The sequence below is a fragment of the Grampus griseus genome (genome assembly GCF_964374135.1).
Source record: "Grampus griseus genome assembly, chromosome: 13".
Classification (NCBI taxonomy): domain Eukaryota; kingdom Metazoa; phylum Chordata; class Mammalia; order Artiodactyla; family Delphinidae; genus Grampus; species Grampus griseus.
The window spans coordinates 7582467-7607858 of NC_139007.1; the positions used below are offsets into that span (position 1 = coordinate 7582467).

The window sequence follows — 25392 nt, forward strand, 5'->3', positions numbered from 1 at the left end:
AGAAGGGAACACGGTAGCTATTTGCTTTCTGTGGAGAAAGCATCGTGTGGTCGGCTGCTTTTACTCCAGGGCTCGGACAGCTGTTCACATGGATGAAAAATACTTAGAGTTGCTATTAAGTGTCCGTGTCTCTCTGAGTAAATCGACTTCGAGTAAAGGCCCACTTCTACTAAAATAGGCTGGCCATTAGAAATGTCTAGCAGTGGCTGAAGAAACCAGGCCTGCAAAGTGAAGGATGCCTTTTGTGTGTTCACAGGTGAACCAGCAGATGGCTGGCCTGAGCCTGGGCGGCGCAAGCCCCGCGGCAGGCTTCAGCCAGCCCCCCAGCACCACGGCGGGGGCAGCGGGGTGGTCGGGGGCCTCGTCAGGTCAGACGCTCAGCACGCAGCTGTGGAAGTGACCCTGCAGCACGGCCCACCGCGCTCCCCCCTGACATTCCTGCGGAGATGCAGCCGGGTTCCCCTGTTCATTCGTGTACATAATATTTTTTTCTTTTCTCCCCATTTGTTCATATTAAGCATTATCTGATTGATTGACCGTGTTGGTCTGTACTGATGGATTAAATTTGCTGTGGTGAAAAGCAGGCTGAGAAACCATTTCATGTCGAGGGCAGCTTTTGCTCACATTTCCCAGGATTTCATAGACACCGTATCTGGGAAGCTGCTCGGTCAACGTGCATGATCAGTTTCCCTCTCGAGGAAATTGTAGCTCTCATGTTTGCATATAAGGGAAGTAGCTATCATGTTTGTTAGTAATACCTCTAACAGTATGACCCCACCCCCAGATTAGCCAGTAATCCCGTAGGAAGGTACTGTATGATCAAATGTTTAATCATATAAATAGAATGTCAATGTATCACTGAGCACTGTTTTCTAGTGTATCCAGATTCTTTTATGTCATCATTCACGTCACTGTGCTGTTGCTATGATGTGCTTAACCGGGAACGTGGTTAGAGAAAGGAAGATAAACCTGGATGTTACTACGAAGTTAGTTGTTTAACGAATGTTTGAAGAAGTCAGATTTTACCTGCCTCCCTTGTAATTGGGATCTCTTCCTATGTACACGTAGCGCTAACAAACACGAGACCTTTCTCTGCACTAGATGCAAACAGGGTAACTAAACAAGCCACTTCAACCCTTGAAGGCGTATCCAGGTTTATGACAGTAATTGTGTTTACATTTTATGGTGCCTAGTACTGACAGATGTCATATCCCTGTATTAAACAGATGAATCCATAGACCTTTTTTGTGGGTTTTATTTCCTATGATGTATACTGCCACCAGTCTTACAAAAGTTACTTCACGTTGCAGAGTCACAAATTGGGAATGTGCTGTTGACAGAACACTTGTCATCTGTTTGTTTTGTTCAGTTCTACCAATTAATTATAAGGCCAAATGGGAAAAAAAAGTATGTAAGAAGATTCTGGGAATGGTACTAGCCTGCGTGCCATTAGCTGTGCTGTACAGAGACCCTCCGGGTTGCTTGTAAGGGAGCATGCAGAACAAACGGAGACAAGAGCGGCTGTCTCTACCCGTGCTCAGCTTCCGGACACAACCACCCTGTAAGCAGGTGCCCGTCGGGAGGCGAGCAGAGGAAACGGCCCCCGGGTGCCCGCAGCCCTACCCCGCACGCCCGCCAGAGCACCAGCTGCGGCTCTGTCACACCTCGATCGTCACCGTGTCCAGGTGGTACTTGGGCTCGTTGGCTAGGTTCACCTTCTCTGTCCGAGTGTGCCACACGAGGACCTGCGGGGAGGAGACCTGATGGGTAGCCACGCTCTCAAGGGACACACAGCAAAGTCAAGAGGCACGAGTGCAATGAATACCTTGGTGCAGTTACTTGCTTTCGGTTCCAGTTCTTCGACGGTCGTGATCTGCTTTAGAAAGTCAGATTCCTGCATCCCAGGCTGGGACCCACGACGCTTAAATACAGCTTTGGGGTTGGACAAGATGACTTGAAGGCTTACAGCAAATCCTTTGTGAAAGTTAAAAAAAAAAAAGTCTTTAAAGTAAAATACTGGTGTACTTCTGTTTTTTTCTATATAATCTTGGTCACATCAAAACCCGTTTTTTTCAGTACCTACCGTGGGCCAAGTCTTGGTTCACAGAGTTGAGCAGGAGTGTTACCTGCATCATCACAGTCTCAGAAGGACAGCCCGCCTTTACAATAGAGCACGTCTGCCGCCCTGATCGAGGCTGTGTGTGGAGGGGTGGCTTCTGGACACTACGTAGCCTGTTGATGACAAAGGGTGCACGGCGCAGAGGCCATCACAGCCCCCGCACGTTTGGCCTCTGGGAGTAACTAGAACTCAGTACACCTGAAATGCACACAGTCTCGCCCTGCCTGTCCCCGGGGAGGAGGCCGCCCCGCTTTCCTGCCTGTCCTCTGACATCTCCATGTGTTCCTACCAAAGCCAGCACTGCTCTGATGGACCCTGAGGTTAGAAGACGGAGGAATACAAGTCCGGTCAGTTAGCTGGGAAACGAATACTCTATAGTCATTTGGTATAAATTTCCAGTTTGATTCAATCTGAAGAGCGGGGCGTGGGGGGCTGGAAATCAGTACAGGAGATGATATCAGGCCATTTGGCAAATTTGGTTTTTGTAGTTCATTTTTCAAGGAAACAGATGAGTGTCAATTTCCTTAAATGGTTTGGTGTTACGAAAAATCATTACTCTTTAGTCTGTAGTTTAACAAACTGTGTTACAGGCTTAGCCATTAAGCGCTCCACAAGCCGTCTCTGGAAGCAGCTGTCACAGCCGTCCTAATTGTTGTGAAAGTCTGCACCCCGACCTCTGCTCTTCACGACTAAGCTGACACTGTAAAGCCAGGCGCCCTTCCAGAGTTAGGAGGATCAGTCTCCAGGAACGTTTTCTTAGCAGCTTTTTGCCCTTCCCTACATTAACTGAGCTGATTTATGCCGCTTTATGCAAACGCATAGTTAGCAAAGTTAGTATCAAATGATTCCAGTCAGTCGCGGGGGAGCTGTGAGCAGAGCACAGCCAGCATCCTCTTAACCTCTCCAGATGCGGGACTGCAGACCCGCGCTCCCGACCCCGCCGCCCCCGTGGGAGAACGCACCGCGAAGCTGCCTACAGACACAGGTGGGTACCGCAGGTGCTGAGCGAGCCCGAACACGGAGACAGGTGCTGCGAGCGTTGTCCCGAGGCCTGGCCCGGGATCTCCACCAATCCTGGCGGGGCAGCACGTCCCGGCAGAATTCGGAGTTAGCACCTCCGTTTTCTCATGGGTCCTTGCAGCTGAGAACCGGCCAAGTCACTCAGCCTCTCTCGATTCTGAAACTCCCCCGTTTCCTCACCCGCAAGGGTGGCGTGACACCCCCTCCCCTCACGTCTGATGTGAAATTAGTGAACAGAAAGCCTTCACTAACTGCAAAGCTCTGTTCAGAGGACCCTAAGATAGATAAATGCCGATACCATTGTAAATACTATCATGAGGGGGGGTGGATTAGCCACCGCCTATGGCTGGAGAACAGTGTTGACGGCAAGAGGCTCAGGAAAGTTCCAGGCCACCTGCGCTTCACCCCACTTGGCTAACAAGTCTGAAGCCTTCCTCGGATGTGGCTTCAACAGCCCCGGGCCCCAACAGGAAGTCAAAGGTTCAAATTAACACAAAAAAGTGACTTCTACTAGGTCAACTCAGATCTTAGGATGAAAAGATTTCTGGGGTTGTTTTCATGTGCTTTAAGTAAGCTTCATCCTTTTTTTTTTCCTAGCTCAGAGTCTGCCCTTTTTAACCATACTGAAGCTCCTGGTATATTTCTCACATGGCCTCAAGGTACTGATTTTATTTCCCCATTCTCATAAAAAAAAAAACAGGATCCGAGTTGCACAGAAGTCATTGTGAAAATTATATGAAGCCACTTGGATCTGACTTTCCCCATTTTCCCTCAGGCTAACACATTCATCGTCGTGACCACTGAAGGATTCAGATTAAGAGTGTCTTCTTGCTTTCTGTAGCTCAGGAATATCCTGCTAGCTCCTAAAGCAGTTATATGGCAAAGTCTACCATATAGACAGGCAGAGCTGACAGCCAGCTGTGAAACTACTCCCTGCTCTGCTGCAAGGCCCTTTCCTGGTCCCACTGGAGAATGGGGTGCAGGCTGGCAGCCCGGGGAGAGAATTGGAGGGCAGCTGGCTCACCACCGCGGCAAAGTGGTTTTCTATTTAATACAAAAGGGGGGCGGCATTCAGACACCTCCCCCTCCCCCCCCCTCCACTGTCTTCACCAGGCCCTGCTCAGTGAGCTCTTCAAGGGAAGCAGGTCATAGCAGCACCGGGAACCACTCGAGAACTAGGCCAAGCCCTGGGCTGCCTTCTGGGGAACCGTCTGACCTGCTGTGAACCTGGGAGTTAGAATCCTCCCTCTGAAAGTCAGACAAGGAGTTTTTCGCTCCTAAACCATTGCTTCCAACCCAAGATAGGTACCTTGAGTTTTCTTCATTTCCAAGCACTTACGCCTCAAGTATCGTATGTACCCTTCCCTTTTGTCAGTGAAGTTAATTTAGTTTTAAAGGTGTTCTCAGAAGCCTTTGGGATACTAGGAGCTTTATAACAATCGTGGAAGTAGGAGTCTCTGTCCTGGTCAGTTGTGTAAAGAAGTGCAAATGAACACTGGTTATTCACAGTGAAAGCAGGATTTCCTGGCTTCTTCAAGTGGACAGGGTGGGTGGTGGGGACCCAGTCCCTCCCAGTCAGAAGGACCGCCCTGCTCAGTGTATGTTTACCAATGAACAGATGCAGCTCCAAGTCCATCAGGCCATTTCCACTTACTTATGGACAAGATGGCCGAAGCAACAAGGACGGGGTTTTTCCTACTGTCTTAAATAGCTAAAAACCAGACAAAACATTTGAAAAAATAGTTTCTAGCACTGGGGAAAAGGCACACAGGACAGAGATCTCTAAAAAGAAGAGACAAATGTGAGCCCTACAGTTGCCCCAGCTTCCCGCCTGAAGGCTACACCCCTGGGAGGGGAACACACACAGCTCTGCCATCTCCTTGAGCTGAGGAAACAGAATGGAGAACTCAGGGAGGCTAAGACAGCTGGAATTCAGGGGGCGTCACCCTGAGAGCAGAGGATGCGACTGTGCAGAGGGCTTGCCTCAAGTCCCACTGAGTCTGGTCAGTAGATGCTGGTGAGACTCCCTGAGTTCAAGAAAGGAGCCACTGGAAGGAAACAGGTGAATGGATCAATCCCTAGAGGCCACTCAGGGCTGGGACAGGCCACGTGCCCCATGGCCAGGGCACAACGGGCGACAGCTGGGATGCTCGGAAGAGTGCTCGCACGGCCACTGGTCCACTGTGAGGCCAAACTAGCCCGAAAATGAAGGCTTAGCTGGTTTGCCCAACACTTAAAAGTAAGCCAGGAAAGGATCAAAATGTTTCTAAGTAACTTAATTATAGCCCAGAAAAAAGCTAAAAGTAAATAAACAAATACATAACATGCAAACATATAATTATATACACACCCACATGTATATGTGTGTGTATATATGTAGAATAAATGTATGTTACACATTTCATATATACATATACAATGAAATATAAGGAACTAGACACATTTTTTCCCCTAGAACCTAGCAACATAAAATTTTTAATGCCTGAGATACAAAAATGACCAGATGTGCAAAGAAGCAGGAAATTACAATCCCATAATGAAAACTCAGCAATCCCACTCCTGGGCATATATCTGGAAAAAACTATAATTTGAAAAGATACACGCCTCTCAATGTTCACAGCAGCACCATTTACAATAGCCCAGACATGGACGCAACCCAAGTGCCCATCAACAGATGAATGGATAAGAAGATGTGGTATACATACACAATGGGATACTACCCAGCCATAAAAAAGAATGAAATAATGCCATTTGCAGCAACATGGATGGACTTGGAGATTATCATATGGAGTGAAGTAAGTCAGACAAGGACAAATAACCATATGATACCACTTGTATGTGGAATCTAAAAAATGATACAAATGAACTTACTTACAAAACAGAAATAGACTCACAGACATAGAAAACAAACTTACGGTTACCGAAGGGGAGGGGAGGGGAGGGATAAATTAGGAGTTTGGGATTAAGATATACACACATGCAGTAGATATAAAATAGATAAACAAGGAACTGCTGTACAGCACAGGGAACTATACTCGGTAGCTTGTAATAACCTATAATGGAAGAGAATGTAGAGAAGAATATATAAATATATAACTGAATCACTAAAAAAATTATATAAATTTCATGTGTACAACATTACAGTGTGCTCATCACCAAAAGCTGACCCTCTCTACCCATTTGGCCTTCCCTCTACCTACTTTCCCCTCTGGTAACCACTACTCTGTTCTATATATCTGTGTGTTGGTTTGGTTTGGTTTGGTTCATTTGTTTGTTTTTAGATCCCACACATGAATGAAGTCATACCATATTTGTCTTTCTCTGACTTATTTCACCTAGCGTAATAGCCCTCAAGGTCCATCCCATGTTTTCACAAATGGCAGGATTTCGTCTTTTTTTTGTTTGTTTTTCTTACGTCTGAGTCCACTGTATATACACACCACATCTTCTTTATCCATTCCTCCACTGAGGGGCACTTAGGCTACTCCTGTATCTTGCCTATTGTAAGTAATGCTGCAATGAACATAAGGGTGCACGTACCTTTTCAAATTAGGGTTTTCATATTCCTTGGATAAATGTTCAGAAGTAGAATAGCTAGAAAATTAATTATTCTTAAAATTTTTTTAGGAATCTCCATACCATTTTCCATAGTGGCTGCACCAATTTACATTCCCACCAACAGTGGAGGAGGGTTCCCCTTTCTCCACATCCTCTCCATCACTTGTTTTTCTTGCCCTTTTGATGGTAGCCATTCTAATGGACGTGAGGTGATATCTCATTGTGGATTTGATTTGCATTTCCCTAATAATTAGTGACGTTGAACATCTTTTCATGTGCCTGTTGGCCATCTGTATGTCTACTCTGGAAAAGTATTCAGGATGTTTGGTTTTTTGTTCTTGAGTTGTATGAGTTCTTTATATATTTTGGATATTAGTGCCTTATCAGATGTATGATTTACAAATAGCATCTCCCATTTGGTGGGTAGTCTTTTGGTTTTGTTGATAGTTTCCTTCACTGTGCAGAAGCTTTCTACTTTGATGTAGTCCCTATTGTTTATTTGTGCTTTTGTTTCCCTTGCCTGAGGACACACATCCAGTAAGATATTGCTGAGGTTGATGAAAAAATATACTGCCTATGGTTTCACCTAAAAGTTTTGTAGTTTCAGATCTTACATTCAAGTCTTTAATCCATTTTGGGTTAATTTTGTGTATGATGTAAGATAATGGTCTAGTTTCATTCTTTTGCATGTGACTGTCTAGTTTTCCCAACACCATTTATTGAAGAGACTATCCTTTCTCCATTGCATGTTCTTTGCTCCTTTGTCATATATTAACTGTCCTTATACATGTGGGGTTATTTCTGGGGTCTCATTTCTGTGCCATTTATCTGTGTGTCTGTTTTTCTGCCAATACTATGTTGTTTGGATTACTATAGCTTTGTAGTATAATAATTTGAAATCAGGGAGTGTGATACCTCCAGCTCCGTTCTTTTTTTTAATCACTATTTTTTTTTTTTTTTTGGCTATTCGGGGTCTTTTGTATATCCATATAAATTTTAGAATTTTTAGTTCTATTTCTGTGAAAAATGTCATTGGGATTTTGATAGGGATTGCATTGAATAGACTGCACTAGGTGATATGGACATTTTAACAATGTTAATTTTTCCAATCCATGAGCGTGGATTAACTCCACTTCTTTGCATCTTCTTCGATTTCTTTCATCAATGTCTTATAGTTTTCAGTATACAGGTCTTTCACCTCCTTGGTTAAATTTATTCCTAGGTATTTTATTCTTTTTGTTAAAATTATAAATGGCATTTCTTAATTTCTCTTCCTGATAATTCACTGTTAGTGTATGGAAACACAACAGATTTCTGTACACTAATTTTGTACCCTGCAGCTTTACTGTATTCATTTATTACTGTTTTTTGGTGGAGACCTTAGGGTTTTTATGTATAATATGTCATCTGTAAATAGTGACCGTTTTACTTCTTCCTTTCCAGTTTGCATGCCTTTTGTATATTTCTCTTGACTGCTCTGGCCAGGACTTCCAATACTAATAAGAGTGGTGAGAGTGGGCATCCTTATCTTGTCTTGATCTTAGAGTGATAGCTTTCAGTTTTTCACGGTTGAATGTGATGTTAGCTGTGGGTTTGTAATGTATAGCCTTTATTATGTTGATATATGTTCCTTCCGTACCCATTTTATTGAGTTTTTTCCATGAATGGGTGTTGAATTTTGTCAAATGCTTTTTCTGCATCTATTGAGGTGATCATATTTTATTTTTCATTTTGTTAATGTGGTGTATCACGTTGATTGATTTGCAGATGTTGAACCATCCTTGCATCCCTGGAATAAATCCCACTTGATCATGATGTATGATCCTTTTAATGTATTGTATTCAGTTTGCTAATATTTTGTTGAGGATTTTTGCATCTATGTTCATCAGAGATACAGGCCTGTAATTTTCTTTTTTGTGTGTTTCCTTGTCTGGTTTGGTATCAGGGTAATGTTGGCTTCATTATTATTAAGTTATGAAGCATTCCTTCCTCTTCAAGTTTTTTGGGAAGAATTTGAGAAGCATAGGTATTAAATATTCTTCAAAATTTTGGTAGAATTTCTTCTTCTTTTTAGATTTAGTTGTCTGTCCTCTTCCACCTGTATCATTTCTATTTTTCTGTCTGCGAGCTTGTTAATTCTCTCTTCCATCTGATCTGCTCTGTTTCCATTGCCTTCTAATGTGTTCTCTTCATCTCCTTTATTGGGTTCTTCAGCTCCAGAATTTTTGTTTTGTTCTTTTTTAAGTTTCAATCTCTTTGGTAAATTATTCCTTCTGTTCGTTCATTTTATTCCTGAGCTCAGTAAACTGCCTTTCTGAGTTTTCTTGCCACTCACTGACATGACAGCTCATGACAGCTGTTTTGAATTCTCTATCAGTTAGATGGCAGTATTCCGTGACTTTAAATTTGGTTTCCGGAGATTTGTCGTTTTCTTTTTGTGATGCTGAGTTACCACAGTTCTTTTACGGTACTTGACGACTTGTTCCTTTGCTGGTGCATTTAAAGTAGCAAACACCTTTCTTATTTAGGTACAGCTTTAAAAAACTTGATTCTAACAATTCAACAGGATAGAAATTAGAGGCTTTTCTTTTGTTTTTTCAGTAAACGGCGCTACAGCACAAATTTTGGTTTCTCTTACTTAGGCTGCCTCTGGCTATATTTGAGAGTCAGCACTTTACCCCCTCCACAGCCCCTGCCAGAGGTGTCACCTGGTGCCCTTGCTGTTGCTGCCTCTGTCTCTGGGGTTGCTGGCGCCTTGCTGTTGCCAGTATCACTGCTGTCACTGGCATCACAGCTTGGGGCCCTGGGATGGTGGGTGCCTGCACTTTGTCCAGAGTTGCTGGGGTCAGGGGCTCTACAGCCGTGAGGGGAGATAGCGGGTGGTGGGGCAGCTGGGGCTGTGGGTGCCTCTGCCACATAAGGGGTTGTTGGGCTGCTCCTGCTGCAGGTGGGGGAGTCACACGTGCCTCCATGGCGGGGGTCAGGGTCACAGGTCCTGCTGCCACTGCTGCCTGGTTTCCTGTGGCCAAGGGCCCTGCTGCACCAGGAATCTGGATTCGTATGCACAGCCTCCCCTGCTGCTACCAGGTTCTCTGGGGCTGCAGGCTCACCTGCCACGCCCCCAGGGTCAGGATCACAGGCTCTGCCTTGGCCGTCTGCTCCAGGCCACCCACCTTTAGATGTACAGATGTGTGGAGATCGCTGGCATCCTGGCACGTTGGTCAGAGGAAACCTTGTAGATTGAAGGGAGAGACAAAGGGAGCATCTCATGCTGCCATGATGCTGACATCAAGCACTAAACACTTCTATTAGGTAAGAAGAAAGGTCTCAGCTCAATGAACTAATCACTCACCTTTGTACACTAGAAAAAGAAGAGTAAATACAAGCCGAAAGTGAATAGAAAAAAGGTACTGATAAATACAATCTGAAATAGAAGTAGAAAACAATAGAGAAATCAGTGAAATCAGAACTGTGTCCTTTGTGGGGGGGGAAGTGAATAAAATTGATCGATATCTACTTTTACTTATCAGGAAAAGAGAAAACACAGATTACCAGGAATGAAAGAGGAGTATCAATACAGATTCTACAAACATTAAAATGATAATAAAAGCATATTATGAACAACTTGATGGAAATAAATTTCATACCTTAGAGAAAAATGCACAAATTCCTTAAAGATACAGGCCATCAAGCTCGCTCATGAAAATTAGATAATCTGAATAGCCCTGGATCAATGAAAGAAATTAAGTTTATAGTTAAAATCTTCCCACCAAAACAAACAAAAAACAAAGGTAAAAAAAGACCTTCCAGGCCTAGAGAGCTTCATTGGTGATTTCTAACAAATGTTTAAGTAAGAAAGAATCTAACTTTTCCAGAGTACAGAAAAGGTAGGAATACCTTTCAAATTCTCTGAGGCCAGTAGTGCCCTGATGCCAAAAGCAAACAGAAACATTACAAGAAAACTACAGACCAGCAACCCGCATGAACACAAACAGAAAAATTCTTAAAGTTCTAACAAATTGAATCCAAAAATTAAAAAGACAACAAATCATGACCAAGTGAGGCTCATTTCGTGACTGCAGTGTTGGCTTAACCTTTCAGAATCAATCAATGTAATTCACCAAATTAAGAGGCTTTTAAAAAAGAAAGAAAAAACCCCACACCTGATTATCTCAATAGGTGAAGAAAATGCACTTGACAAAATCTAACATCTAAACATGATTTTAGGAAAGCCTCTCAGGTCTTCTCTGGTGGCGCAGTGGTAAAGAATCCGCCTGCCAATGCAGGGGACACGGGTTTGATCCCTGGTCCCGGAAGATCCCACATGCCGCAGAGCAACTAAGCCCACGCGCCACAACTACTGAGCCTGCGCTCTAGAGCCCGCGAGCCACAACTACTGAGCCTGTGCGCCACAACTACTGAAGCCCAGGCGCCTAGAGCCCGTGCTCCACAAGAGAAGCCATCGCAATGAGAAGCCTGCGCACCACAACAAAGAGTAGCCCCCACTCGCCGCAACTAGAGAAAGCCCGTGGGCAGAACTGAAGACCCAACACAGCCAAAAATAAATAAATAAATAAATAAATTAATTAATTAAAAATAAAAAAAAAGAAAAGCCTCTCAGCAAACTAAGAATAGAAGTGAACTTCCCCAACTTGATAAAGTGCATCTACAAAAAACCTACTGCCAACAGTATACTTAATGGTGAAATATTGGGTGTTAATTAAACCACTGAAGATTGAATGAAGCACGATGTCTGCTCTCAACCTTTATTCAACAATGTACTGGAGGTCCTAGCCTTTGCAATAAGGCATAAAAAGTAAAGAAAGAAAGAAAAGGCAAACAAATTGGAAAGGAAAAAGCAAAGTCCAGTAAACCTCTTCTTCCCCATTCAGCCACGTTAACAGCATCAGTAGTGCTTATCATTTCCTTCTACTGTGTATCAACTTAGTCTCCCCTGCATATACTTGTCTCACTAGCACATGCTCTCTTTTCTAACTACACATAATCTAATTTCAGCAAGGTTCTTACAGATAAAAACTATTTCCGTTTCCCAAAAGGTAGTTTTTGGCAACAATTCCTTTATTGTCTGGTCACAAGAAAGATACTAATGGCTTTTTTACTTGAACAGTCACTCTGACTAGTTGTACTAGAACACTGGGCGGCTGACACACTTCTGCTGTTGCCAGTAAGTATCAAGTACTTTCAAAAGTCTCTCTCTCTCTCCACTTTAAACAAGAAGAAGAATAGATTCCAAGTTCCCAATTAAAATGTATACACACAATAGTCTTGGGGAACTTGTTGGAGAAAGGTATGTGTCCAACACCTCCTCTCCTCTCTTCTCTAATTTTTTCTGTGGTCGACTCTCCTGTCATCTCTCTTCCCAGCAAAGCATACACTGCCTTTTGGAGTGCCATGTGGGCATGTGTGTGTGTGAGAATCTTCCCCACCCTCCTTTATTGAGATATAATTCATCTATTGAAAAATGCCTTTTTTAAAGGATATGAATTAAGTGGCTTTCGGTATAACTCTGGGCACCATTTTTGGTAAAGACTATTCTTTCTCTACTGAATGGTCTTGGCACCCATGGCAAAAACCCTTGACCATAAATGAAGGGTTTCTTTCTGGACAATCAATTCTATTCCATTGATTCATATGCTTATCTTTATGCAGTACCACACTGTCTGTTACTTCAGCTTTATAGTAAGTTTTCAAATCAGGAAGTGTAAGTCTTCCAACTTTGTTCTTTTTCAAGATCATTTTGGCCATTGAATCCCTTGCTTTCCCATATGAATTTTAAGATCACCATGTAAATTTGGCTGCAAATAGGGCAGCCAGAATTTTGATAGGAATTGCATTGAATCTGTAGATAAATTTGGGGAACATTGCCATTTTGGTAATATTAATAAATCTTCCCCATAACGTTAAGTCTTCTAATCCATGAACGTAATGTGTCTCTCCGCTTATTTTGTTCTTCATTAATTTCTCTCAGTAATGTTTTACAGTTTCCAGTGTACAAGTCTAATACTTTCTCTATTAAATTTATTACTATTTTATTATTTATGACACTGTTGTGAATGAAATTGTTTTTAAATTTCATTTTCAGATTGTTCATTGCTGATGTACAGAAATAAAACTGATGTACATATATTGATCTTGCATCCTGCAAACTTGATAAATTCATTTATAGCACTATTGGTTGTGTGTGTGTGTATGCATGCACATGTGTGTATTTCTGAGGATTTACCATGTAAGAGACCATTTTACTGTGTAAATGATCTTCCTTTCTAACTCAGATGCCTTGTATTAATTTTTTTCACTTAATTTCCCTGTAATTTATAGTAAAATGGAGAATATACAAGTGTCAAGAGGGGTCATCCTTGTCCTATTCTTCATTTGAGGGGAAAAAACTTTAAGTTTTCAACTCTTAAGTATGATGTTAGCTGTGGGTTTCTCGTAGATGCTGTTTATCAAGTTGAGAAAGTTCCTTTCCATTCCCCAGTATTGATCTTTTAGTGTTTTTTTGTTTGTTTGTTTGTTTTTGCGGTACGCGGACCTCTCACTGTTGTGGCCTCTCCCGTTGCGGAGCACAGGCTCCGGACGCGCAGGCTCAGTGCCCATGGCTCACGGGCCCAGCCGCTCCGTGGCATGTGGGATCTTCCCGGACTGGGGCACGAACCCATGTCCCCTGCATCGGCAGGCGGACTCTCAACCACTGCGCCACCAGGGAAGCCCTCTTCTAGTGTTTTGATAATGAAAGAATGTTGAATTTTGTCAGATGATTTTTCTGCATCTATTGATTTATGTGGCTTTTGTGCTTTATTCTACTGACATATTAAATTTATTGACTTTTGTATGTGAACTAACCTTACACTCCAGGGATAAATTCCATCTGGTCATGGTGTACAATTCTTTTTTATATGTTGCTGGATTAACTTTACTAGTACTTTGTTTAGGAATTTTGCATCCATATTCATAAGGGATATTAGTCTATAGGTTTTTTCCTTTGTGCTGCCTGGTTTTTGAATCAGGGTAACACTGGCCTCATAGAATGACTTCAAATGTGTTCCTGCCCTTCTATCTTTTTGGAAGTGTTTGTAAAGGAATTTTCTTAAATCCTCTTTAAATGTTTGGTAGAATTTACCAGTGAAGCCATCTAGAACTGGGCTTTTCTCTGTGTGAAGTTTTGATTACCAATTCAGTGTATTTCTTATAGGCTTATTCAGATTTTCTATTTCATTTTGAGTCAGCTTTAATAGCCTTTTGATGAACCTGTCCATGTCTTCAAGGTTATCTAATTTGTTTGCATACAATTTTTCATGGTTTTCTCATAATAAAAAACAAAAGTCTGTTCCTGTTTTCATCCCTGAATCTTGTATTAATATGAGGCTTCTCTTCTATTTCTTGGGCAGTCTAACTAAAGATTTGTTAATTTTGTTGATGCTTTTAAGGAACAAACTTTTGGTTTCGTTGATATGCTCACTTGTTCTTCTATTCTCTATATCAGTTATTTTTTCTCTAATTTTATTTCCTTCCTGCTGCTTATTTGGGGTTTAGTTTGCTCTTCTGTCTCTAGTTTCTTATGGTAAATGATTAGGTAATTTGTTTGAGATCTTTCTTCTTTTTAATAGAGGCATTTGGAGCTATAAATTTTCCTGTAAGCACTCCATAGGTTTTAGTATGTTTGTTTACATTTTCATTCATCTCAAAGTATTTTCCAATTTCCCTTGTGATTTCTTGGTATTTAGGAGTATGCTGTTTAATTTCCACATACTTGGGAATTCCACAGACTCCTTTCTGGTATTGATTTCTGACTTCACTCCAGTGTGGCCCAAGAACATACTTTGAACACTTTCAATTATTTTAAATTTATTAAGACTTGTTTTATGGCTTAACATAATACTTATTTTATGGTCTCTCCTAGAGAATGTTCAATTGTGCATTTGAAAAGAATGTGTAATCTGCTGTTGTTGGGTGAAGTGTTCTATAGATGTCTTAGGTCTAGTAAGTTTATAGTGCTTTTCAAGTCTTCTATCCCAGTTGACCTTCTATCTAGTTGTTCTATTACTGAAAGTGGAATGTTGATGTTTACAACTATTATCTTTGAATGTCTATTTCTCCCTTCAGTTCTGTTGTTTTAGCTTTATGTATTTTGGGTCTCTGTTTTAAAATGTGTGCACATTTATAATTGTTTTATCTTCTTGATAGATTGACCCTTTTTTTTTTTTAAAGGCTGTGTTGGATCTTTGTTGCTGCATGTGGGCTTTGTCTAGTTGCGGCAAGTGGGGGCTACTCTTCGTTGCGGCGCACAGGCTTCTCATTGCGGTGGCTTCTCTTATTGTGGAGCAAGGGCTCTACGTATGGGGGCTTTAGTAGTTGTGGCACATGGGCTCAGTAGTTGTGGGTCTCAGGCTCTAGAGTGTAGGCTCAGTAGTTGTGGTGCACAGGCTTAGTTGCTCTGCGGGATGTGGGATCTTCCTGGACCAGGGGTCAAACCTGTGTCCCCTGCATTGGCAGGCAGATTCTTAACCACTGAACCACCAGGGAAGTCCCTATTGACACTTTTATCATTATAAAACAACCTTTTTAGTGTTTGGTAACAACTTTTGTCTTAAAGTCTATCTTTTCTGGTATTCATATAGCCACTCCAACTGTTTTTTTTTTTCTTTTTGGTTTCTGTTTAAATGTCTTCTTCCATTCCTTTGCTTTCAACCTACTTGTGTCTTTTAATCTAAAATGTTTGCCTTGTATATAGGATATAGCTGGATAATATTTTTCTACACATCTGTCCATCTGCTTTTTGATTGGATTGGTTAATCCATTCACGTGTAATGTAATTACTGATAAATTAAGATTTACATCTTCCAGTTTACGATTTGTTTTCTATGTGTCTAATATATTTTCATTCCTCTATTTCTCCATTACCATCTTCTGCTGCATTAAATAGGTATTTCCTAGTATACAATTTTGCTATCTACCATATCTACCCCTCCTCCTTTGTGCTGTTGTCATACAAATTACATCCATAAACATTGTGTGTCTCTCAACCCAGATTTCTAATTACCATTTTATGCAGTTTCCTTTTAAATCAGAGAAAGAAAAAAAAGTTACAGGTAAAAATTATACTGTCTTTTGAATTTATAGATAGAGTAACTTTTACTGGTTCTTTTATTTGTTCATGTGGATTAGAGTTACTGTCTAATGTCCTTTCATTTTGGCCTAAAAGACTCCCTTTAGTATTTCTTGTAGGTCATCTTTGCTAGCAGTGAATTTTCATGGCATTTGTATGTTGGGAATATCTTAATTTCTCCTTCAATTTTGAGGGATAATTTTGCTAGATATAGAATTCTCCCTCCAGTATTTTGAATATGTCAAACCACTGCCTTCTGGCTTCCATGGTTCCCATGAGAAATCAGCTGTTAATCTTTATTGAAGATCCTTTACACATGATAGGTCACTTCACTTTTGCTGCTGTCAGGATTCTCTTCAGCATTGTCTTTCGATAGTTTGATTATGATGTATGATGTACTCTTTGAGTTTATCTTACTTAGAGTCCATTAAGGTTCTTGGATGTGTACATTAATGCTTTTCATACAAATTTGGGAAGACCATTTTTTCTTCACATGTTCTTTTTAGTCCTTTCCTTCTCTTTCTCTCAGACTTGTAGCATGCATATATTTGTACCCTTGACCCATAGGTCTCTGAGGCTGTGTTCATTTTTCTTCATTCTTTTCTCTTCTTCAATCATCCCAATTGACCTATCTTTAGAATACACTGATTCTTTGGTCTGCTCAAATCTTCTCTGACCCTCCTAGGGAATTTTTCATCTCTGTTATTGAACTTTTCAACTCTGGCATTTCTACTTGGTGTTCTTTTTAATTTTTTAAATTTAATTAATTTAATTTTTACTTCATTATACCCCCTATTTGATGAGACAGCATTCTCATATTTTCCTTTAGTTATTTAGACATGGTTTCCTTTGGTTGATTGGATATATCTAAAACAGCTGCTTTAAAGTCTTTGTCTAGTAAGTCCAATGTCTGGACTTTCTCAGAGACACTTTCTATTACTTGTGTATTGGCCATGCTTGTTTCTTGGCATGTCTTGTAACTTCTTGTTGAAAATTGAACATTTTACATAATAGAATGTGGCAACTCTGGACATCAGATATTCTCACCCCTCTACTACAGGTGTTGCTCTATGTTGTTGTTGCTTGTTGTTACTGTTACTGTTTGTGGCTTTCTTGAACTAACTCTGTAAAGTCTGTGTTATTTGCTGTGTGTAGCCACTGAAATCTCTGCTCAGTCAGCTTACAGGTCAGTTAAATATTGGACATATGTTTCTTTAAATTCCTGGAACCAAAGAGGCTCTCAGTCTTGGCCAAGAGGCTCTGTGTGCCTGTTGGGCCTGTGTTCAACACTCAGCCAGGCAGTTTACAACTCTGCCTTAACCTTCACCACTTCCTACTTGCACAGAGGCTTGATCAGCTGGAGAGAACTCAGGGCCTTGAAACATTTTTCTTAAGCACATGCACAGCTCTGGACATGCACACAGACCTAAGCATACACATGGCCTTCTAGAATTCCAATAATATGTCAGAGCTTTTCAAAGCCGCTTATGGAATAAAATATCCCAACTTTTTCTTTTAAATATTTTGCTCAGCTTAATGTTTGCCACAACTATAATCACTGCCTCATGGAGCTGTGATGGTAAACAATATTTTTTTTATTTCTGTTTTTTGTTTATTTTGGTTTTTTGGTTTTGTTTTTTGGGATTTTTGTGTTTGTTTTTTGACTTTGAAAAAATGTCCCCAGAGAAAAGGCTGTTTGCCCTGGGTGAGCTCTGAGTGAAGTCAGAAAAAGACAAGCTTTGTGAAAGGAATTTTCTAGAGAACTGTTATGTCAAATAATGGTAATTTTCTTAGAGCAGAGCTATGAATGAGTTCCAACCTTTTTCTTTCCTCCCAGTGAATGCTAGGGTCGGTAGCTGTTGATTGTCGCCATGACTGTGGGGCTCTTCATTGTCAAGGCTACCATGGAACTGGGAAGAATGGGTGGGAATAGGGAAAGTTGAAACAATGCAATACTCACTGTTTTACAAAGGTAATAGCCATTTTTCTTGAATAAACACTCTCCAGATTGATGTACACCTTGGGTTAGTTTCCATGGTCCTGAAAAAGTTGATTTTGACAATTCTTGCAGTATTCTCATTGCTTTTATATAGAACAGGCTCTTCAAAGATCCTTACTCTGCCAATACCAATGAGGGCACTGCCTTTCTTTTTACAAACCCCCAGTCCCATTATAATCCTTTGATGTGGATAAGCATGGAAGAAGAAGCTACAGTTACATAGGGCATGAAGGTTAAAAATGAACAACTGCTGAGGAATCAAAAAATACCTTGAGACAAATGAAAATGGAAATACAACATACCAAAATTTATGAGATATAGCAGAAGAAGTCCTAAGAGGGAAGTTCATAGATATAATTACCTACACCAAGAAATTAAAAAGATCTCAAACAATCTAACTTTATACTTCAAGAGAATAGAAAAAGTACAGATAAAGCCAAAAATTAGTAGATGGAAGGAAATAACAAAGATCAAAGCAAAAATCAATGAAGCAGAGACTTAAAAAAAATGAAACGAAGACCTGGTTTTTTGAAAAGATAAACATAATTGACAAACCTTTATAGCTAGACTCACCAAGGAAAAAAAGAGAAAGGACTCAAATAAAATCAGAAATGAAAGAGGAGATATTACAACTGATAACACAGAAATACAAAGGATCATAAGAGACTACTGTGAATATATACACCAACAAATTGGACAACCTAGAAGAAATGGATAAATTCCTAAAAACATACAATCTACTACAACTGAATCATGAAGAAATAGAAAACATGAACAGACCAATTTCTAGTAGAAGATTGAATCAGTAATCAAACACCTCCCAACAAACAAAAGTCCAGGACCAGAGAGTTTCACTGGTGACTTCTAGAAAACATTTCCAAAGAATTAATACCAATCCTTCTCAAGCTCTTCCAAAAACAATAGAAGAGGGACCACTTCCAAACTTATTTTCTGAGGCCAATATTACCCTGATACCATAACCAGACAAGGATACCATAAGAAATGAAAATTATAGGCCAATATCCCTGATGAACATAGATGCAAAAATCCTCAACAAAATATTAGCAAATTGAATTCAACAATACATTAAATGAATTATACACCATGATCTAGTGGGATTTATTCTGAGGATGCAAGGATGGTTCAGTATCTGAAAATCAATCAGTGTGATCCACCAAATTAACAAAATGAAAGACAAAAATCATGTGATCATCACAGTAGATGCCGAAAAGGCTTTTTAACAAAATTCAACATCCATTTATGATAAAAAGTCTCAACAAAGTATATATAGACAGAATGTACATCAACATAATAAAGTCTATATATGACAAGCCCACAACTAATATCATACTCAATGGTGAAAAGTTGAAAGTTTTCCTCTAAGATCAGGAACAAGACAAGGCTGCCACTTTTATTCAATATAGCATTGGAAGTCCTAGCCAGAGCAATCAGGCAAGAAAAAGAAATAAAAGGCATGCAAATTGTAAAGGAAGAAGTAAAACTGTCACTATTTGCAGATGACATGGTATTACAGATAGAAAACCCTAAAGACACCACCAAAAAATTGTTAGAATAAAAAAATTCAATAAATTGCAGGATACAAAATCAATCCACAGAAATCTGTTGCATTTCTATATACTAATGACAAACTATCAGAAGTAGAAATTAAGAAAACAATCCCATTTACAATTGCATCAAAGAGAATAAAATACCGAGGAAGAAACTTAACAAAGAAAGTGGGGGGTGGGGAGGGATAAATTAGGAGTTTGGGATTAACATATACACACTACTATATATAAAATAGACAACCAACAAGGACCTACTGTATAGCACAGGGAACCATACTCAATATTTTGTAATAGCCTATAAAGGAAAAGAATCTAAAAAAATATAATAGATATATATGTATGTATAATAATCACTTTGCTGTACACCCGAAACTAACACAACATTGTAAGTCGGCTATACATCAATTAAAAAAAAAAAAAAGAAACTTAACCAAGAAGGTAAAATATACCCTGAAAACTATAAGACATTGATGAAAGAAACTGAAAACAACACAAATGGAAAGATATTTCATGCTTATGAATTAGAAGAGTTAACGTTGTTAAAATTTCCATTCTACCCAAAGCAATCTATAGAGTCAATACAATCCCTATCAAAATTACGAAGTCATTTTTCTCAGAAACAGAACAACAATCCTAAAATTTGTATAAAACCACATGACCCTAAACAGCCAAAACAATCTTGAGAAAGAAGAACAAAGCAGGAGGCATTACACTCCCTGATTTCAAACTATATTACAAAGATATAGTAATCAAAACAGTATGGTATTGGCATAAAAACAGACACACAGATCAATGAAAAAGATCAGAGAGCGCCGAAATAAATCCACACATATATGGTCAATTAATTTACGACAAAGGAGCCAAGAATATACAATGAGAAGAGGACAGTCTCTTCAATAAATTGTGCCAGCAAAATGGACAGCCACAGGCAAAAGAATGAAACTGGACATTCTCTTACATCATACACAAAAATTAACTCAAAATTGATTAAAGATTCGAACATAAGGCCTGAAACCATAAAACTCCTAGTGATCATAAACATAGGTGGTAAGCTCCTTGACATCAGTCTTGGCAATGATATTTTAGATCTGACACCAAAAGCAAAGGCAACAAAAGAAAAAATAAACAAGTGGGACTACATCAAACTAATAAACTTCTGCACAGCAAAAGAAACCATCAGCAAAATGAAAAGGCAAATCATATATCCTATAAAGGGTTAATATCCAAAATATATAAAGAACTGAAAGCAAAAAGCAATCTGATTTTTAAAACGAGCAGAGGATCTGAATAGATATTTTTCCCAAGAATACATACAGATGGCCAACAGGTACATGAATAGGTGTTCAATATCACTGATCATCAGGGAAATGCAAATTGAAACCACAATGAGATACCACCTCACACCTGTTACAATGTCTATTATCAAAAAGACAAGAAATAACAAGTATTGATGAGAATGTGGAGAAAAGGGAACCCTTGTGCACTGCTGCTGGGAATGTAAATTGGTGCAGCCAGTATGGAAAATGGTATGAAGGTTCCTCAAAAATTTAAAAATAGAACTAACATATGATCTAGCAATTCCGCTTCTGGGTGTTTATCACGATAAAATGCAAACATTAATTCACAAAGATTCATGCAGCCCAATGTTCACAGCAGCACTATTTACAACAGTTAAGATGTAAGATGTGGTGTATGTATATACACATAATGGAATATCATTCAACCCCTACAAAGAAGGAAACTTGCTCTTTGCGACAACATGGATGGACATTGAGGGCATTACGCTTAGTGTAACAAGTCTGGGAAAGACAAATACTATATAATCTCAGGATTCTTATATATGTGAATTCTAAAAAAAACCCAAGAAACAAAAAACCCAAAATCAAACGCATAGAAACAGAGAACACATTTGTGGTTCAGAAGTTGGGGATGGAGGGTGGCTAAATGGGTAAAGGTGGTCAAAAGGTATAAACTTCCAGGCTTCCCTGGTGGCGCAGTGGTTGAGAGTCCGCCTGCCAATGCAGGGGACACGGGTTCGTGCCCCGGTCCAGGAAGATCCCACATGCAGCTGGGCCCATGATCCATGGCCACTGAGCCTGCGCGTCCGGAGCCTGTGCTCCGCAACGGGAGAGGCCACAACAGTGAGAGGCCCACGTACCAAAAAAAAAAAAAAAAGTATAAACTTCCAGTTACAAAATAAGCCCTGATGAGGTAACGTACAGCATGATGACTATAGGTAATAATACTCTATTATATATTTGAAAGTTGCTAAGAGAGTACCACCTTAATCTTAAAAGTTCTCATCACAAGAAGAAAATAAATTTGTAGCTATGTGTGGTGATGGAAGTTAACTAGACTCATTCTGGTGGTCACTTTGTAATATATATAAATACAAATCATTATGTTGTACACCTGACAATAATATAATGTCATATGTCAATCATATCTCTATTAAAAAATGGAAAATGATACTTAAGTACATTTTTGCATAATCTTATTCCTTCCAGTCTTAGCATCTGCTAACAATTCAACTGAAACAAACAAATATGTTAACAGTAGTGCTTCAAGAATCATTTTCACTAGACTTAAATCAGATACAGAAAGCAAAAAAAAGGGCTGTCTAATAGGAATGTGTCCTTTATCTATTTACTATCATTTCTAAATTGCCACTGTTTCATGCAAATGTTCAGCTACAGATTTTCATGGTTCTAAGAGTGAATGCTTACATGTCAGGCTGTGCTCTTTAATGACCATGATAATGATTCCTTCCTAATCTCCTGCTTCCTAAGGGGCAGACAGAACTATAGCTTTCCACACTTACTTCCAATTATACTTTAGGGTGATTTTCCTCTAGCACAGAATAGGAATGAAAAAGCATGGCCTGGCCATTAAATAGGTCTGTTAATCTGCTCCAGAATACTGCCTGAAGCTGTATGATTGCTTCAGGGTAAACTGTTGTTTTGTTTTGTTTTGTCTTTATTACCATCCAAAGGCTTCTCAAAAGCCTTTTAGCAGCCATTGTTTTTGTGGGGGGAAAAATTCTTTATTTCTAAGAAGTGTTCTTTATTTAATCTATAAGCAATTCATTTAAATCTCTACTCTGGAAACAATAAACCATCATAGAAAACTAAATCTTCCGAGGAAACAATCAGGATGCTGAACAAGGATGGAAAACTTGATCCACAGAATAAAAGATAAATTCAGGGGGTTTAATTAACTGAATACTAAAAATATGCACGAATGATTTCCTAGTAGGTTGGTGGCAAAGAACTGAGGCATACTAACATCGAAGCCTCTGTAGAGGGGAAGGTAGTTCTATCGGCTCAACAAAGGACAAACATTGTATAAGTCCACTTATATGAGGAACATAGAATTGTCCAATTCACAGTGATAAGAAGGTAGAACAGTGCTTACCAGGGACTTGGAGGAGTGAGTGGGAAGTTACTGTTTAGTGTGTGGACAAAAAAAAAAAACACGTCACCTGCCAAATCAGTAAACAACAAATGTTGCAGCCATGAAGCCATCAGCCACTACGGTTGCCCTGACACATACCCTGACGAAATTCAGGGTGGAGAAAGACAGGATACTGGCCCTAGATAGTTAAGATGCATAAATATTAAAGGGAATAATTTCAGGGAGCCCAGACTCTTGCATCTTCCCATACATAGAAAAGCACAAAATCCATTAACTTGCATTGTGTTTTTTGTGATTAGCAGTAATCTTTTGATGTTCGACTACTTTTTTGTTTTCCAGCAAAAATGCCTATATCTCCTGGCTCCTCCTTTACCTCTTTGGGACAGTCCCTCAGAGCCATCTGAGAGGCCAATTCCTGGGCTATGGTCCTCAGTAATGTCCTCAAATAAAATATAACTCTCAACTTTTAGGGTGTGCTTTTTTTTCAGTCGACAAATGGGTACAGAGTTTTGGTTTGTGAGAAGAAGTTCTAGAGATAGACAGTGGTGAACACGTCACAACAGTGTGAATGTACTTGATGCCTCTGTATACTTAAACATGGTTAAAATGGTAAGTTTTATGTATATTTTACCACAATTAAAGAATAGATTAAACTTGCATTCCCAGTAAATACAGGCAGTCTTTATATTGTTAGTGATGCTTCTCAGTTGTTATGATTTTAAAAACTACTCTCTGTGCTCACGTCTAAACTTGCTTGACCAACGGAAGTGTCTTCTATGGAAATCATTTTATTAAGCATTCTCAAACCTTTCATAGCATGGTGCTATCCTAGCTCAAACCCCCAGACCGACTCAAGGGGTGGCACTGAGGCAGGAGATAGATGGGCCCCAGGCTGAGAAGCTGGAGTTTGTCCCCTGTGGACCGATACTCCACGATGAAGATAACAGGAGAGTAATAGGAGAGGCTGGGCCCTGCCCAGGTAAGAGATAAAAGACCACACATTCCTCATTCTTGAAGTCAGGAGATCTGCCCAGCTACACACGTGCAGAAAGGCTCCTCGAAGGTCAAAAGGGAGGCGGTGCCACCCCACAGTAAATGATGTCAACCTACCCATAGGCCTCTTCGCTAGAATCCATCTTGGCTAAAAGATGCTCATGCACACATGGGAAGACCCTGAGATAAACCAAATACAGATTCAGAACCAGGCAAAGCAAGATGATTGGCCAAAGGAAACCCAGAAGAAATGCCCCACAAAAGTGATTCAAACTGCCATGAGGGTGTGACTCTCTCTCTGAGTCCGCCCGTGTGTCTACCCACACGTACTGTATTCTTTTTCCTCCTAATAAACACTTTACCTGTTTCACCAGTTTCCATCTTTGTGGGAATTCTCTTCTGCAAAGCCGTAGGGCCAGGGCCTTGTCCCTGGCCACTGGTCTAGTGGCTGGGATTTGGTGCTCTCACTGCCGCGGCCTGACCTCAATCTCTGGCCGGGAACCGAAACCCTGCTTCAAGCTGCTGCAGGCTGAGGCCATCCGAGATTAGCATGGAAGGGATCCAGCCTACAGAATGGACTAGAATGAACCAGAGGAGGGAACATGCAGCTTCTGACCACCTACACCGGCTGTTCTGGTCTCTGGCTGCACTTTATAATCCCCTCAAGACTTAAAATAAATATACACACTCCCCAACACCAGGCCTACATCCAGTGGTGATGGTTTAATGGATCAGCAATGGAGCCCAGGTTTCGGTATTTTTTCAAAGCTCCCTGGGTCATTCTGAGGTGTAGCCAGGCTGAGAACCACTGAAGGAGACCCTGTTTAGGGAGCTGTATGGAATATAGCTAATTATCCTCCCCTTAAAAAGAAAATCACAAGAGATAAGGGCAATGTGGTCTCAGAGGAACAAGAAGCTTGTAAAACTTGGAATTTTGATAATCCTTAAACTAGAAAAGGAAGACAAGTAAACATGAATTCAGCAGACATTATTCCAGCTACAACGTCAGGGACGATGCCAGGCCTGGAGAGGCAGGGGGAGACCCGTGCCCCCTCCTCTGGCGGAGGGGGCGGTGCAGCAGGAGTCCCACGCGAGCGCCACCCTGAGGAGGAGCGCCTAAGTGCAGGGCTGGGGGAGCATGCGGGATGCACCTCTACGCTGGAGGGAAAATCAGGAAAAATTTCCCAGAGAAAGTGATGCTGGCGCCACGAACGGGTCTTGAGGGGTGACAAGAAGCTAGCCAGGCAAACGTGAGAAGACAGAGACGATCTGTATTCCGGGCTGCAGGGTGGTACCAGCTTAGGGCGAAGCTCGGTGGATTTGAGATAAGGTGGGCTGAGGGCAGAGGGTCTGGGGTGGAGGGAGAACCTAGCTGACTTTACCCTCTGAAGCCAGTCTCAGAAGCAGCCCCAGGTTAGCAGGGCAGAGCAACAGTCCTTAATTCTCATCATTTCCACCAACAGACTGCCTCTTTAACAGATTCCATGTGAAAATCACATCTACGGATGCTCTCAGGAAGGTCACAGTGGTAGAAAGGACATTCCCGCGCCCCCGCTGTGACCTGATTAGAAAACGTGAGAATCATCTTGTAAAC

The 25392-nt window shown here is 40.6% G+C and overlaps 2 protein-coding genes across 5 annotated transcripts in view; one reads left to right on the forward strand and one right to left on the reverse strand.

The window, feature by feature from the left end:
- SMAP1 (small ArfGAP 1) overlaps window positions 1-1963 on the forward strand; it is a 150270-nt gene extending 148307 nt beyond the window's left edge. For all 4 annotated transcript variants that reach the window (XM_082669004.1, XM_082669005.1, XM_082669006.1 and 1 more), the window contains one exon: window positions 257-1963. In XM_082669004.1, coding sequence (XP_082525130.1) covers window positions 257-400 — 144 coding nt within the window. In that variant the 3' untranslated portion in view covers window positions 401-1963. The remainder of the gene's footprint in view (window positions 1-256) is intronic.
- The window catches only part of B3GAT2 (beta-1,3-glucuronyltransferase 2), a gene marked incomplete at its 5' end in the record, with an annotated part of 79186 nt that continues 55440 nt past the window's right edge, over window positions 1647-25392 (reverse strand). Inside the window, 2 exons of the mRNA XM_082669008.1 lie at window positions 1647-1745; window positions 1826-1974. Of these exons, the coding sequence (XP_082525134.1) occupies window positions 1659-1745; window positions 1826-1974 (236 nt within the window). The 3' untranslated portion in view covers window positions 1647-1658. The remainder of the gene's footprint in view (window positions 1746-1825; window positions 1975-25392) is intronic.